Source organism: Eubalaena glacialis, chromosome 12 (assembly GCF_028564815.1).
Source record: "Eubalaena glacialis isolate mEubGla1 chromosome 12, mEubGla1.1.hap2.+ XY, whole genome shotgun sequence".
Classification (NCBI taxonomy): Eukaryota; Metazoa; Chordata; class Mammalia; order Artiodactyla; family Balaenidae; genus Eubalaena; species Eubalaena glacialis.
This window is the reverse complement of record NC_083727.1, coordinates 44,098,158-44,115,067: the sequence shown is the minus strand read 5'-3', so window position 1 is coordinate 44,115,067 and position 16,910 is coordinate 44,098,158. Positions and strand designations below refer to the sequence as shown.

Below are 16,910 nucleotides of genomic sequence, written 5' to 3'. Positions count from 1 at the left end.
CTGCTTACTACTAGGGTGTGCAAACTTTCCTCAGAATTCCAAACACATAAGACAATTATTTCATAATTTTTAACTGGGAATTTTTTATTTTTCGTAATTGTTGGTATCTTATGCTATCTGTCATTTACTGATACCATATCTGGATAAAATACAGAACATAAAATTGAAAAGGAAAATAAAATAGTTCAGCTACCAAAGTTATCATTGTATCTGAGACTCTAAGGTTCATTGCTTCCATTTATATTGGCCTACACTACCTCAATGTCAATCCTCATTATTCTTCATAACGCAACATGGGAAGGGAACAAGAGCTGGGTTCGAAAGACATAACTGAAATTACTTTTAACAGAACCATAGACTGAAGGCAAGTTCAAGGCCTTCCAATTATGTCTTTTCTGACAACGAACTTTTCAAATCTGAAACTTTTCAGACCACAGCCATTTTAGGTCTTAGTACCAACCCACAGTAACCTTGAGGATAAGTAATGGAAGCCAGTTCTGCTCCCACTAACTGAGTGGTTGTCCTGAAAGAGCACCAAGGACAGCAAGAGCTGAGCCTCTGAGGGACAGGGAATGAGCAAGGGCAGCAAGGATGGTCACAACTGTGACCAGGAGCTAAGTGACCTCAGGACCATCCTAAGTAAAGCTGTAGGACACAGTGTTTTTGTACATTGTGTGAAGTGTCACGTTGGGCATTGGCAATTTCATTGTTCAACCCAAACAACGCTGATCCAAGAGAAAGAGACCCTTAAAAACGTATAAAGTGCCTCTTCACAGATATTGGCCACTGAGGAAGAGAAGGAAAAATGCTTCCTTGGTTGAGCACCTTCTATTTACAACACACTGTACTGGGGCTTTTCATATGTTGTTTCATTCCATTGAATCTTCTCAACAACCTAAAGAGGTAGATATCATCATCCCATTTTACAGATGAGAAAACTTAAGTTCAAGAAGGCAATAAAGCAAGGATTTAAACATGGTCTGTGTACTGGGTTGAATAATTCCCCTGAAAATTCATGCCACCCAGACCTTGTGAATGTGACCTTGTTTGGAAATAGGGTCTTTTCAGATGTAATTAAGTCAAGATGAGATCATACTGGATGAGGGTGGGCCCTAAATCCAATGACCAGTGCCCTCTTAAGAAAGAGAAATTTGGACACAGACACATACAAGGAGAACATCATGTGATGACAGAGCCAGAGACTGGAGTGATGCATCTACAGACCAAGGAATGCCAAGGATTGCCAGTCATCACCAGAAGCTAAGAAGAGGCAAGGAAGGAGCTTCCCTAGAACGCAGTCCTGCCAGCACCTTGATTTCAGACTTCTAGTCTCCAGAACTGGGAGAGAATAAATATCTGTTGTTTTAAGCCACCCAGTTGGTCGTACTTTGTTCCAGCTTCCCTGGAAAACTCATACAGTCAGCTCAGGTCCCAAGTGCATGTACCTTGCACTACGACCACCACTGCACCATCAGCAAGTACACATGAGTATCCTGACTGAAGAAGATATTCTGAGATACTGTGAGGTACTCTGAGACAGATAATACATTCTATTATACCATAGTCCCTCTCCTGAGAGTAGAGACTTGGGGGCAAGGAAATGCAGAGTATTTATGGAGCTATGCACTTAAGGTGTTACTGAGGGGAATACACTACAGGGGTCCTAGTAAGACCGTAGTGTGGCCTGGTTGGTGAACATAATTGCAGTCACAGACCACCAGGACGGTTCTGCAGGTCAGAATGTATTGCACTCTTCAAGAAAAAAAAAAGTGACAGAAATTTCAAGAAAGTTTCAGTTAGAAATATGGCCAACATAATTCTCTAGCATGAGCAGGAAATTTTTTTAAGGTTATGGGAATGCCAGAGCAAGATGAAGCAAAAATAGATCTAAAGCTCAAGTTGCCAGGACTATAATTATGGAAGTGACTTTTGTCCTTGGAGCTTCTTAAAAGATGGCTTCAGAGTCCCGTGAGGGGAGTGTCTGTGGAATTTGGAATTCTCCCCTCAAGTTGGCACAAAATCAGCTCATCTGAGCCAGTTATGATTCACAGAGCTCCCCATACTGGCCAGATCTGAGGTTGCATATGTTCATCAGGTTTTCATCAAAGGCACATTTTCAGTCCCTGGGAACACACTACAAACTGTAATCTTGACAATGGAGAGAGAATCCTGGGTTGCCTATACCCTGCAGGCCATTTCGGATCTTGACCTGATTTTACATTCTGAAAAATACCTAACTCATTGTCAATTCTCACTAGACCTTATTCATCTTCCTAAAACAAATTAACCTCAGAAATTTACATGCATACCATCATCTAACATCAAACATCAGCTCAGAATAGGTATTAAGTAAATATTAGTTACATGCTCAAAAGATTGAATTGTTTCCATTGACAAGCAGTTGCAGATTTCTGAGAAGAATGACTATCTGCCTTGTAATTGAGTGCCAAGGCTGACCACTAGGAATTGTGCAAAGAACCTAATGATGCATGCAAGGCCCTTAAACTAAAGATCCTTTGTGTTTATTTATGAATACACGTTCATAAATATTGTTACTTTTGATCTAATAATACCTTACAATTAACTGCTTAGGTCTTTGTAGTTTACAAAGCACTTTTGCAAACAGACATACCTGATCTCAAGGATGTAGTACATAAGTCTGCTTCCATTATCATCAGCTTTTTCCCACTGTATTGAATTTTTACTCCCTTCTAATAATTTTGGAATGCCTGGTTTACTTGGGACTCCAGCTTTGGAAACAAAAGAAAATCTGATTTATATGTTAGAAGTATAAAATAGTCTGCAAAACATCTTTCTATAGACTATATTTACTCAGAGGAAAGCCAGATACATTAAAGAAATATTCAGAAAATTATTCAAAAATTTTATTCAAGAAATATTCAAAAATTCTCATATGATTGCATATTTTTAAATGTGTAACTGAGGTTTTTATTAGTGACAGATTAGATGGATTAGTGATAGGAGTAACAATAGAGCTTAGCCTGACACGAAATAAGTGATGCAAATAAAAAGAATTATTGTAAGTTTTGGAGCACTTTCCCTTGATTCCTATAGGGATCAACTTGGAGTTATGGTATACCTTTTAGAACACTAGTTAATTTAATATACTTGTTAGATATTTTTTATTTTTGGCATCTGGTTATAGTAGTCAGTAAGTAAATATTTGAACACTCAGTGACACTGTTTTCATTTAGTTCTTACTACAAAATATCATAGCTAGACAGGAAATCAGAATACTGAAATAATTTTGCCCAGTTCAGGATCCTGCAAGACCAGATGAGTATTATCTCATTACTGCCAGTAAGGACTCCTACCTCTTTTCAATTTCTTCAGTCAGACTCTAGAGATAGTAATTTACTCTTTTAAGAAAAATCTCAACCTCTAGGATTAGTGAAGTAAGCGATGAGAAAAGAATTGAGAAACGTCTAAAGTTTTCTAAGTGCGGAATATGTTAGTACTCACCTTTAGTCTTAAAGCTTTCTGGAAGTGAGGTGCTATTTTCTCCTGTCCTGTACACCACCACTACTTGGACATTATAAGAAGTATAAGGCTGTAGATCTGTGATGTTACAAACATAAGCAGGACCTTGGCTGCACAAAGCTTTAACATGGTAAAACTCATTGTGCTTCCACTAGAAAAAGAAGTCTCAATTAACATTTTGTTTCTTTAAGAAAAACGTTTTAAACATAGAAATTCAAAAGCTTGTGGCAATTAAAACTTAAAGTTTACTTTCTATTAAAAAATAAGAGCTCCTTTATGAGTGTTTGATCCCAAATATTATCCTTACCACCTACAGCAATTTTATTTTTTATGACAAGCTATAAGTGACTTGAATGGTGGTCCTTAAGATAAGTCCAAGGTGGGAAGTGCACCCCTGACTATATATCATCAGGGAGGATTCAAAGCTTGACTTCTTGTTATCCCTAATCAAAGGCATTTTTATTAAATCAGGATGGCTGAGAACACAAATTTACACCTGAGGGGAAATGATGGATCAAAACAGTGATACTTTCAATTCCACGGATTTGCTAATTTCAAAGTAATAATATTTTTACATATTTTGATTCTTTGAAGAAGTCCACAGTGACTTATAAATTAAAACATTTAGTTTTTCCTCCCTACACCCTCTTCAGACATCTAACCAATATTCCTTATATTTATACATAGGAAGCCTAGTTCCCTAAAAGAAGGACATTTTTGCCTACCATCACTCAGTCACTAAGTAGCAAGGTTACAAGTTAAATATAGGAAATGTTACTTTCATTTCACTGGGTCTCTAATTATAGCTATCTTAAACTTCTTTCTTTGAAACATTGCTTTAAAAATATCTGTATGTTTGGACCCTTAATATCTTGTTTGAAAATGATGATTTTTTTCAATGTACAAATAGGAAAAGACAGAGGCATTCTGTCAAGGGTTCTTCTTGTATTTTCCTCAGTAGAGTTTCCTAAGAAGGTCAGTTTCCATAAATAAACCTGACTTTACATCTCCTTTTTCATTTAGCACTCACAAGGTCATGCCATTTCATTGGATGGGCACTTTATATTAGTTTTCTGTTCAGTTAGAAATGATTCTCTGTAGCACCTTCAGGGAGTAGACCACCTGGTTCCAGAAAGAAAGAGGAACAGAAGGAATGAAAAAAAAAAACAAACCAGAAATGCTGATGTCAGAGACATTGCCTGTTAAACTCATAAATGTCTCAATCCCACTGAGACATACAGCCTAATGAAACAGATGCACTGGGTCCTTAATATTTATTCTGAACTTTCTGAGAGAGACAGAGCGAGAGAAATGCTGAGCCCTGGCTCAAAAATTTTAGCCCTTTTTGGTCCTGCCTCCTTAATGCTGTGTCATAGAAGCCTTCAGTGAATAGTCTAGATGGCCCAACATTCCACACCATCCAGAAATTATCAGAGCTCCTTGGAATGTGAGGGAGATGTTTGACCAGGGGCTTTGCTGGAAAACTGTGGAGTATTGACCTCACCACAGCAATGAATGTTCTGGGCAGACCATCAGCTTGGAGAGGTTCCACGGGCTACCCCAGTAAATCACAAGGGAGTTGGGATTTTCCATTCATCAGAGGCCAACAGGTGCAGGGGGGGAAGGCTACCACAGAGGATTTCCAAATTCCTGGGCAAGGGTGTGAGGGAAATGGTGCAGACTATGGTGCAAACTCAGTGTCTCAGTTTCAGAGACTGAAACTTCAGAAATGTTTGGTTCTGGTAGGGATTCCCCTGGACAGCTGAGAAAAAGACAATTGTAATGAATTTCCATGAAAAAAAATTACCAAAGCAAAATTATTTGTTTCTCCTCAATCTTAAATTGAATATGTTCTTCTGCTATACATTGTTGTGAGAAAGAATCTATGAAATTTAAGACCAAGATAAAAATTTAGCCTTGTGCTCTAATTCCCTCATTTTTCCATGTAAGGAAAAGATGAAGACTGGAAGTTTATCCTTTTCTCCTTTCCTTTCTAAAAAATAAAAAAAAAAAAATTTCATTAAAATATTTACTCACTCACCCCTCAGAGTTTCAGTGTGGAGTTACAGGACCATTGCTAGCTGTCTATCATTATGAGTTAGATTCAACTTGCTCAAAAGAAATAGAACTTTCTGACTAGATGTAACACAGCCTTCTACTGTGCTCATCAGTTAGTACTTGTAGGTGGTCACGCATATAGAAATTACTATCTTACATGTTCAGCTTCATGATTTCTTAAGTGGTCTATCTGGAACCTGTGCTGAGCAAGTGTAGTGGAAGTTTTGAAAGAAAAAGCATCACATGAAAGTCATGAGGACTGAGCCAGGTGGCCCCTGTCTGCTGCCCCTCTCCCAAACTTTGAGAAGCTGGGTGGGTGACGATGACTCATGTTCCTTCCGTGTATGAACCAAGGAGAACCTCTGTAAGGATGAGTCAGCCCTGAGGGTCCTCCCCTGCACGGCTGTGATATCTGACTCATCAGGGCGCCTTACTGGGTCTCTGGCTTCTCATCAGTAAAACGAGAGGCTGGAGTCATCACCTCTAAGGTCCTTCCTCAGTTCACGGCTTTGATCTGGGAAATGAACTTTACATCCCTCCCCTTGACCTCAAACTGAATCACATTAAGCTCACCTAAATAGATGTCCCCAAAGAGATGATCCTTCAATTTCTCCAATTTAAAACTGAATTTTTATGAAATGACCATTTTTTAATTAGGCAACAAATCATCATAAACATGCTCAATGGCAAAGATCTGATTGAACTATGGTCTTTGGTCTTACCAACTTAATATTCACTGCTGTTTCATATTTTTCATAGTTTTTATCTAAAAGTACAAGATTATAAAAAATATTTTACATAGGAAAATTTTAAACCTCTGGGGAGCAACTCCATTTTTAAAGAAAAGTGAGGTCATGACTGTACTGATTTGTTTTTAAGTTCCCACTAAACAAAACACTCCTAACCAATCTTTGCAAATGCGGACACACAAATATATAATAATGAAAAATGAAACATCACAGTTATAAAAACTTAATCATCTATTAAGTATATCAGTATAAAAATTAATGTAGACTTTCCCTAGCAGTGAATGAATTAGATTAACTGATGCTTAAATTCAGTGGGCATTTTTACATTGGTTAAAGCGTGAAGATTTTTGGATGAGGAGCCATTTAAACTAGTTTACAAACCAAGATCCAACTAGTTTAGAATAAACTAGTTTTATATTTTACTTCTCTCCTGTTGCTATTCAGCCCTGAAATGGCTGAAAGAACATTTCTAAACAAGGTTTTAGGTTTATGTTTGTTCATTTCTTTCCATTTTTTTTCATAGAAGACAGCAAATTGCTATGGACTTTAAACTGAAGAGCCATGCTGATAACATCTAAAGTAAGTAAAACATTATGAAACCAGTAAACCATGATTTATACCCTTTTATGTGAAGCCTTTTAAGAGCAAATTAATCTCACTGGGAATTTTTTCCATCAGAAATTACTCTAGATAGTTTACCACTTCTATCTGGCAAACCTGAATCAATGAATCTTGTCAAATATATTGCTCATTTATACAACTGGATGCCCTAGAGATATCTTTTAAAAGGCCTTTTGATTTATTCTATAGCATAAAACAAAGATTTGCGTTAAAAGTGTACAGTGAGGGCTTCCTTGGTGGCGCAGTGGCTAGGAATCTGCCTGCCAATGCAGGGGACACGGGTTCGAGCCCTGGTCTGGGAAGATCCCACATGCCGTGGAGCAACTAAGCCCGTGCGCCACAACTACTGAGCCTGCGCTCTAGAGCCTGTGAGCCACAACTACTGAGCCCTCGCACCACAACTGCGGAAGCCCACATGCCCTAGAGCCTGTGCTCCGCAACTAGAGAAGCCACCGCAATGAGAAACCTGCGCACCGCAACGAAGAGTAGCCCCCGCTCGCTGCAACTAGAGAAAGCCCACGCACAGCAAAGAAGACCCAAAGCAGCCAAAAAAATAAATAAATAAAATTTTTTAAAAAAAGTGTACAGTGAGATGTACCTTTTGGAGTTCAAACCAAAATCTGATAAGGTGAACATTAGATGGAGCCTTCCAATCTAATTGCAAACTCGTGTTCTCTGGAACCAAGGCATGAGGTTTCTCTGGCGTGTCAAACGTTTCCACAGTGACAGGATGACTCTCCGTGCACCACATTTCCTCGGCGTGGCAGGCCAGAACCTTTTTGTAGAAAAGAACAATTGCTTAACTTTTCTAGAACCTTGCACTTGAGAATGGCAATAAAAGTACCCAATATACTCGCCGTACTTTTAACACATAGAGTTTTCCACCAGACAGTCTAGTAACAAGGAGAGAGAGCCTCCCATTTGGATATTCACTTTGCCTTAGTGGAGTCTCAGGAATGGGAGCCAGATGAGAGATTGCCACCTGATAGCGGACTGCCTCTTTCGGTCCATTTGGCTTGTGAGATTCTCTCCAGGATATAACGAGGCTGGTGTCTGACTGCACAGTTGTGTTAATGAGCCAAACCGCCTCTGGTACTGAAATAAATAACAGTGCACAATAAGGCGTGTTGCAACAGCACTGAAAGATGGAAAGAAGTAATGGGGTCTTGGTTGAGGAATAGGCATATCATGTGAGCAGAATGAATGACAGATGTTCCGAAAGAAAGCCAGCCTCCTACATAATGGTAAGTTAACAGGCTGCCTGAAAGGCTCTCGCTTATTTTTGCCTAATGACTAAATCATTCTCTGACTCCAGCTCAAGGATACGACCAATGATGAATAATCCAATTCGGGTGAGTTTTGTGAATGGCATCAGAGATGTGTGAAAGAAATGACCTCCCCTCATAATAATCGCCACCTCTTACAACACCTTTTCAGATTCTAAATCCACTTGCTTTAAGGCAATGATGTTATATTACTTTACAACTCAGTAGCCTTGGTAAAATTCACATAGAGAAAAGGCTTGGCTTTCCTAGGTTTCACCACATGTACAGAGACCTGTAAATACATGGGAAGAGAGTGACACTGTGAGGTGAGACCAAAGAATGTGTTTCCAGCCACATAGAATTGATTATGATGTTTTGCCATATAGTTGCTTTTCATTTTGATGGGATATTATCCATCATCTTCTGGTGTTAGAGTAAGGATCATATCAACAGAATATTCTCCTAGAAATACATTTTTCTTATTAAGCTTAAAAAAAACTCACATAATAAAGATAACTTAGCATCCAGATAAAAACCAAGTATAGGGCTTCCCTGGTGGCGCAGTGGTTAAGAATCCGCCTGCCAATGCAGGGGACACGGGTTCGAGCCATGGCCCGGGAAGATCCCACATGCCGCAGAGCAACTAAGCCCGTGCACCACAACTACTGAGCCTGCGCTCTAAAGCCTGTGAGCCACAACTACTGAGACTGCATGCTACAACTCCTAAAGCCCGCGCACCCTGAGTGCATGCTCCGCACAAGAGAAGCCACCGTGATGAGAAGCCTGCGCACCGCAATGAAGAGTAGCCCCTGATCGCCACAACTAGAGAAAGCCCGTGCACAGCAACGAAGACCCAACGCAGCCAAAAATAAATAAATAAAATAAATAAATTTATTTTAAAAAAACCCAAAAAACAAATATAGGCACACACAAGCACATATATCACAAAATTCCACTCTAGAAAATCCCACACCACGCCCATAACTCACCTCCACTTTTAGTTTTTCCCAAAATCTCTTTTCCCGGAGGTAATTGTTCCAAAGGATCTGAATAATAATTCCTTACAGCTATCCGTATCATATATGTTGAAAATGGTTGTAAACCTTCAATAAGGGCTATACTCTCCTGAAATTCCTGTAATTAATTTTAAAAAATCAGTGTCTTATTTTTTGTACAAACGGGGAGAAATTATTTAATCAAAGAGAAAAAAACTAAAAGACTCAAAAATTTTTAATTCATCTTTAAATCTTGGATCATGAGTGACAATCTTCACTATAGTAGTCTGCCCAGACCTGAGTTGTTTAATGTCTGTCTCCAAGAATAAATGCCAAATGATTGGCAGCCTCAGTCAGTTGTGACATAATCATTTCACTTAGGAAGCTGAATTCCCAGAGCACACTATCTCATTAGAGTTGCATTAGAAATTCAGCAGGAAGGTATTGTAAGGATGTGACACATCAGTGAATACAATAAAAGATTAAGCTACATTATCTAATCATTCTCAGAAATAAAGTTTAAGAAACTAAAAAGGCTTTCCTTACACTAATGGTTCTCAACTTTGGTTACACTTTGGAATCATCTGGGAAGTTTTAAGAAAATACTGATACCTGGGTCCCACCCCTAAAGATTCTGATTGCATTGGTCTGAGGTGAAGCATGGGCTCAGAAATTTTAAAAGCTTCAATGTGCTGTCAAGGTTGAGAACCACTCACTGCCTTTGGCCAATATTAATCATTATGAAGACAATAAGAGATAAGCTCTAATAAGAGAAATGTCCAATGCCAGAAACCCAAATGATCCAATCTGTCTCTGAAACAACTCCTGTTAGAAATGTGTAAAGAAAGGTTAAAATAGACAAAATTTTAAAATAAATATATTTTTAAAAAATAGACAAAATAAAAGAAGTTACAAGAATCAGAAAGAAAGTAGATGATGGTCAATTTCACCTTTTGACTTGATTAAAACCTCCAATAGATGATGGTCAATTTCACCTTTTGACTTGATTAAAAAATAAGCAGAAAGAAAAATACTGGGTACATATGATTCCATCACAAAGACAACTGGAACACCCATGCCTATGATGGAATGAATTGTGTCCATTCATTCATTCAAGAAATATCTAGTAATGCCTATACAATGCCAAGTAGTATGCTAGGTGCTAGGAATACAATGATGAATAAAAACTTAGTCCCTGCATAACAACACATTTCACAACATATAGAAAATAAGCAAAAATATAATGTACAATTTTTATATTAGCTATATGCTATGGAGGAGAGGTATACATAAATGTTCTTTCTGTCCAATTCATTTCTTACCCCTCAATCTGCTGGAATGGCCACAAAAACAAGTCTCTATCACTTTCTGGGGATAATTAGATAATTAGGGAGGGCAACAAACCCAGCTCTTTTAGGACACTCGGGAAACAGTCACTATAAGGCAATCTACCGACTGATTAGGGTTAATATACTTCCTTGAAGCTTAACTTACTCGTAGGCAAGAGACTAGATAGAACACAGTATGTTTTGATGAGTCAGCTGTAAAAGTTTGCATCACAGTGTGTTTCAGAACATAATATAGAAAATACTATGGCTGAGGATTTTATATCAGAAAAAGGCATCTTGTGAAAAGACAAAGACAACGGGCTCCAACCTTACCAGCATTCTATCTTTCAGTTCAGAGCTGTTCTTCCTGTCATTTACTTCTTTGTAATAAAGCAGGTATGTGGGAGTGGGGCTGGTGATGCCATCCCACGTGAGGTTTGTCTGGGCAGGTGGTAATCTGATTGTGAGGCTGGTGTTAGTGGTGTTAAGTATAGTTGGCTCTGCAATATCTGAAGCTAGAGACAGAAATGCTCTATCTAAAATAATAATAAAAAGATTAAATATATACACACGTACGTACGAGAGAAACAGCAGATTTATCTAACATCAAGGATAATATCATATTTTCTTTTTATTTAACTGACAAGGTATGGTATATTGGAGTGTTGGAAATGTTATTCAGGACAGGAAGACACTTTTTTTTATGTTTTGAACATGTTAAAACGCCTGGGGAAGAGTGCAAAATAACTGGTAATTGCTTACAATTTCCAGCAGATGGAGCTAAACTACCCTTAATTACGTACCTAGACAGTGAATAGCAAAATACGTTGACCCTTTTTTATTTTGAAGAAAGTAATGAGAGCATTATATCAATCATATTTTTCAATGAATTCCGATTATGAAAACTGATGTTATCTTTAGGACTTTTATTTCTAGGGATATGCATGTGTGTTCAACCTCAAACAGATATTGCGTGGATTTTTTAAATCTCTTAAAAGAATTATTTCACCAAAATATGCACTCAGCTTATTTATAAGTTCTCCCATGTTTTCATATTGTATAACTTACATGTTTTATAACTGAATACATTTAAGCAAAGAGAGTTTGTTTTACTCATTTCTGTCCCTCTCTAAGAGGGAATTATACTGAATTTAGAATGACATAGTGACTTTAATGGCAGAGAGAGCTTGTGAAAAAACTCAGAGACCACTTTAGGTTTGAATGTCACCCATGAGGCTATGTAGTGCTGTTTTTGTTTTTGGTTGGTTGGTTTTTATATTTCAAACATTTATTTTATTATGACTCTCAGCAAAAAATATATAGTCAGTTCTGCCGTAATGTGATACATGCATTCCTAAAAGTCATTGCATTATACAAAATCCAGAAGATGTGTGGGGAAAATAGAGTGAGGGGCACAACACTAAAAAACTTCATGAGTGACACATTAAACAAACAAGAGAGAAGCAATAAAAATGGTAGCACAAATGTACACATGTTAAATGGTTGACATATCTAATCCTATAATACATAGGCATTTTACCTTGAAAAAGACCTGAAATTTTATGCAAAGCTTTTTGACACCACTGCGAGGTCTAAAATATCATCAGGGGAGAAAAAAGACAAAAAGAAGGGAAATTATGGGACTGAGAAGACAAAGAGGATAGACAGAGAGAATGACAGAGCAAGGGTTTCCTGTGTCTAGAGTAGCCTGCCACAGCCCAAGCCATGTATACAGATAGAGATAAATTGTGACCCAGGGCAAACAGCAATTACAACGTGCACCAAACCCTGACCGTTTGGAGCAATGCTGAGAGCACAGCAAAGAGTTGGAGGGACAGCCCTGGAGGAGGAAACATTATGAAATTTTCCTGACCCTAAACTGGGAGAACAAGCTGATTAAGAATGTGACTTTCTTACCTGGAAAAGGCTGCAGAGCTGAACTGTAAACCAAGATATGCTTACTACTTAGGGCCTCCACCTGGGAGAGGATGGACCCATTGCTTTTCTTTGCCTGATAAATTTGTGTGCTGTCCTTTGCTGTGGAGATCCAATATAGAAATTGTCCATCCACAGTCAAGCTAACAAGCATTTTTCCTGTTGAAAAACAGAAAAGAACATAAAGAACAAAATACATATCTGACATTTTCTACTCTAAGCAATATGTGAAATCCTTTTTCTATAGCATAACTGATAAGTTTTGAATCTTTCTATTATTTCAATATGAAAACATAATACTTTTATGTCATTAGCCTAAGGATTTTACAGATACTTTCTCATTTGAGCTCCGTATCAAGCCAACAAAGCAAATACTATTATTATTAGCCTCATTTTGTAGAAGTGGAAACTGAGGCTTCGAGGGGTTAAATAATCCCCTCAAGGCCACAAAGTTAGTCAAGGGCAGAGCCAGGATTTAAAACTTACCTGTGTGATTCCACCCCAAACAACACCAACTGAAGGGAGGTATTAGCTGAGGCACAGGGCTCAGTGCCTTGCTCAGTATATTTATCAATGATTTAGAATGAATGCATAATAAACATATTTATCAAATTTGCAGATAATACATGATTCTTACTGTCACTAGTACATTCAGTCTTTGACTTATTCAAAAATATCACAACAGAATCGTGAAATGGATTGAAATTTCATAGCAACAAATATAACATCTAAATTCAAGTTTAAAATTAAATCTGAAAGAAATTCTGGCTTAATAATAGTTAACATGAAAAAGACTATGGGTTCTTCAAAAGGCAGGCAGCCCAAAGACCTGATGTCACTTTTAGCTGCAGTAAAAGAAGACCTGGGAAGTCAGAGGCCCTCTGTGCTGACCAGAACATACTGAAAAGTACAGTGAGTCATTATGGGACAACATTTAAGAGAACTAAGCAGCTAGAGCGAAACCTCAGGAGGGTGAATAGGGCAAAGAAAGATCTAGAAGCCATACCGCCTAAGGAGTACTTACAGATACTTGATTTTTTTCCTCTAAAGGAAGTGCTTAGCATGGGCTATGGCAGCTGTTTCCACATAGTTGAGTCGTTATCATGTGGAAAGTGATTGATTTATTCTTTGTAAATTTAAAAGTCAGAACTCAGGCCAATGAATGAGAGGAATGGGGAGAAAACTTCGGCTAAACATAAGAAAAATATCTAGCATTTAGAATTGTGCAAAAATTAAACAGACTTCCTTATAAGGTAGTAAATTGTTTTATAAACAGGTGCTCAAATAAGGCTGTTTTGGTAGAGGGGATTTCTTCCAATATTATGTCAGCTAAATGATCTCTAAAGTCATTCTAATTTTCTAATTTTTGGATTATGGATTTCAATTGTGGCTTCATGAAAGACTGACTAGTTCTATAGCTATAAAATAATGGCCATTAGATAATTCTTGTGTATCAGATGTTAAAGAAAAATTATTCTGACACTTGTTTAAATGGTGAGGAAGACTTTAATCAAGGCTGTTGCAATATTGCAGTAGGGGAGGGAGACGTGCACAACTCCAAATACAACAAAGACAACTGGGGGTTATAGCCAACAAGCAGAGGGAGAGAGCAGTCAAGAAAATTACTAAGAGGAGACATCAAGGGGAGGGGGATTCTTGCTAAACTGGCCTCACAGGATTTTTGGCCAAGAACATCAAGGGGTGAAGAACTTTATCAGATACCAAGATGAGGGATTCTCTCTAAACTGATTTGGCAAGACTCTTGCTACAACTGGACTCAGCAAGGATGGACAGGGAAGACCAAGTCTGAGGCCTAGTTGAGAAAAGGGCTCACAGGAGAGAAACTAAAGTTTGATCAGGGAATTCCCTGGTGGTCCAATAGTTAGGACTCTGGACTCTGTGCTTCCACTGCAGGAGGCACAGATTTAATCCCTGGCTGGGGAACTGGGATCCAGCAAGCAACTTGGCGTAGCCCCCCAAAAAAAAAAAAGAGCAATTAAAGTTTGATCAAGGAAAGAGTCTTTGTCACAGATTCAACAGAATCAAGTTATTCTCCTAATAAGAGAAGTTCAGAACATTATCTCCACTCTTAAGCCCATTGAAAGTACATTGGAATTGCTTCTAAAAGGCTCTGGGGGCTTCCCCGGTGGCTCAGCGCTTAAGAATCTGCCTGCCAATGCAGGCGACACGGGTTCGAGCCCTGGTCCGGGAAGATCCCACATGCCGCGGATCAACTAAGCCCATGCGCCACAACTACTGAACCCACGTGCCACAACTACTGAAGCCCGCTCGCCTAGAACCCGTGCTTCGCAACAAGAGAACAGCAATGAGAAGACTGCGCACCACAAAGAAGAGTGACCCCCCACTCGCCGCAACTAGGGAAAGCCTGCACGCAGCAAGGAAGACCCAACACAACCAAAAATTAATTAATTAATTAATTAAAAAAAAAAAAAAGGCTCTGGCTGATATGTCAACAAAACCATACATGCAGTTACAACACACAGATACACACACATTTGCAATTTCAAAACTTTACTATATAAACCAGCAATACCCAATAGCACTTTTTTTTTAAATAAATAAATTTATTTATTTATTTATTTTTGGCTGTGTTGTGTCTTCCTTGCTGCACGCGGGCTTTCTCTAGCTGCGGTGAGCGGGGGGGCCACTCCTTGTTGCGGTGCTCAGACTTCTCACTGCGGTGGATTCTCTTGTTGCAGAGCACGGGCTCTAGGCACGTGGGCTAGTAGTTGTGGCACGTGGGCTCAGTAGTTGTGGCACACAGGCTTTGTTGCTCCGTGGCATGTGAGATCTTCCCAGACCAGGGATCGAACCTGTGTCCCCTGCAATGGCAGGTGGATTCTTAACCACTGCGCCACCAGGGAAGGCCCCCCCAGTAGCACTTTTGATTATGGAAATATTTTACATCTGTGCTGCCCAATATAGTAACCATTAGCCGCTTGTGGGTTTTGAGCATTTAAAATGTGACTAGTGTGGCTGAGGAATTAAATTTTGAATTTTATTTAATTTTAGTTGATTTAAACTTAAATCACCACATGTGATTAGTGACTGGATAGTGAGGACTAGACCCTTAAGAATATATGGGGGTATTTAAAGTGTTTTTTTTCTTTTGCAATTACTCCTAATTAGAAGACTTCCAAGTGACTTTAGACTTTCAAATATTTCCTCCACAAGATTGTGAATTTCAACAGATAGATCTGTCAAGTATTGACCAAGTCATGCTGAACGTGGAGGCAATGAGATCATCAGCATGGGGGTGGAGTACTGGTGGGAAGATCAGGGATGCTGTAGTTAGGCCCAGTTTGAGATACCAGCTCCTCTATTAACTATGGCCCTTTGGACAAATTACCTTTCTCAGCCTCAATTTCCTCATCTGTAAAATGTGGATACTAGTATCTCTTCACTGAGGTGTTTTGAAGATCAAATGAGATAACACATTTAGTAGCCTGCTTAGAATACATAGTTGAGCTCAATAAGTTGTAGTTCTACTGTTAATTATAAAATAACAACAAAAAAAAGCCCCCCACAGATCCAGAAAATTATGTGACTGCCTATGTACAATTTGCCTGAAAACAACTTGAAATCTACAAAAACATTTGGCATGGTCTGGAGCAAATACTATATATATATATATATATATATATATATATACATATTCCTTTGAGTATAGGTTGAATGTAACCCCTTTTTAATGGGTCAGGAGGGGCTGCCATTATTAGTGAAGATCTACGTACACACACGAGTGTCTTACCAAGCAGAGCAGGCATGATGATAACTTGCCAACACTGACATCCTTCCAGATCCATTGCCCAGATCTCTTGCCCTTTGACAAAGTATATCCGTGGTTTCTTTAGGTCAGAGGTATCAATAGTCATTGCTCCACTTAACTCGAATTCAGTCACGTTGCAAGAACATTGGCTTCTTCCATTTGGATGGTTTATGGCTGGGGGTTGCAGAATTCGGTGCAAGGTCTGGTTGATAATACTGTAGTAGAACATCTGAGATCCAAAATCAGAAACTTCTGTCCAATACAGGCGACTATAGGGAAAAAAAGACGCTCCAACTTAATGAGTAAAACATATCATTGCAAATATCAGTTTCTAATGAAGATCAATCATTTCTAATGATTGTGGGGACAGATGCCACCTTTGGAAAGAACATGTCCCAGTGTTCAATAACCTTCTGATGGAAGAGATCACAAGAAGTCTAGTTTGTAGCATTTTCCAATGATTTCTCAATAGATGTGTTTGCAACGAAAGCCTTGGACTATAATGACCTTAGGCATTGTATTAAATGGCTCATTACTGGCTCTAAATATGAAATATATTTGCATACTTTTCATCAACAGCATCTCCATTCCCTTCCCCTCAAGTTTGTTTCTGTTTCTTAATACTAGTTACCAATCTAGTTTCAAGATAGTCTATAACCATGCTTATG

General features: G+C 38.5%; 1 protein-coding gene across 2 annotated transcripts in view; it reads right to left on the bottom strand.

Moving 5' to 3' along the window:
- Positions 1-16,910, bottom strand: part of ROS1 (ROS proto-oncogene 1, receptor tyrosine kinase) — a 111,873-nt gene that overhangs the window by 35,169 nt on the left and 59,794 nt on the right. The window contains exons 26-34 of one of the 2 annotated variants that reach the window (XM_061207014.1): positions 16,225-16,511; positions 15,785-15,787; positions 12,435-12,611; positions 10,851-11,053; positions 9,184-9,328; positions 7,792-8,024; positions 7,528-7,704; positions 3,484-3,652; positions 2,633-2,750 (exon numbers count right to left, since the gene is read on the bottom strand). In XM_061207014.1, the coding sequence (XP_061062997.1) occupies positions 2,633-2,750; positions 3,484-3,652; positions 7,528-7,704; positions 7,792-8,024; positions 9,184-9,328; positions 10,851-11,053; positions 12,435-12,611; positions 15,785-15,787; positions 16,225-16,511 (1,512 nt within the window). The remainder of the gene's footprint in view (positions 1-2,632; positions 2,751-3,483; positions 3,653-7,527; positions 7,705-7,791; positions 8,025-9,183; positions 9,329-10,850; positions 11,054-12,434; positions 12,612-15,784; positions 15,788-16,224; positions 16,512-16,910) is intronic. The other variant, XM_061207013.1, reaches the window with a different exon arrangement.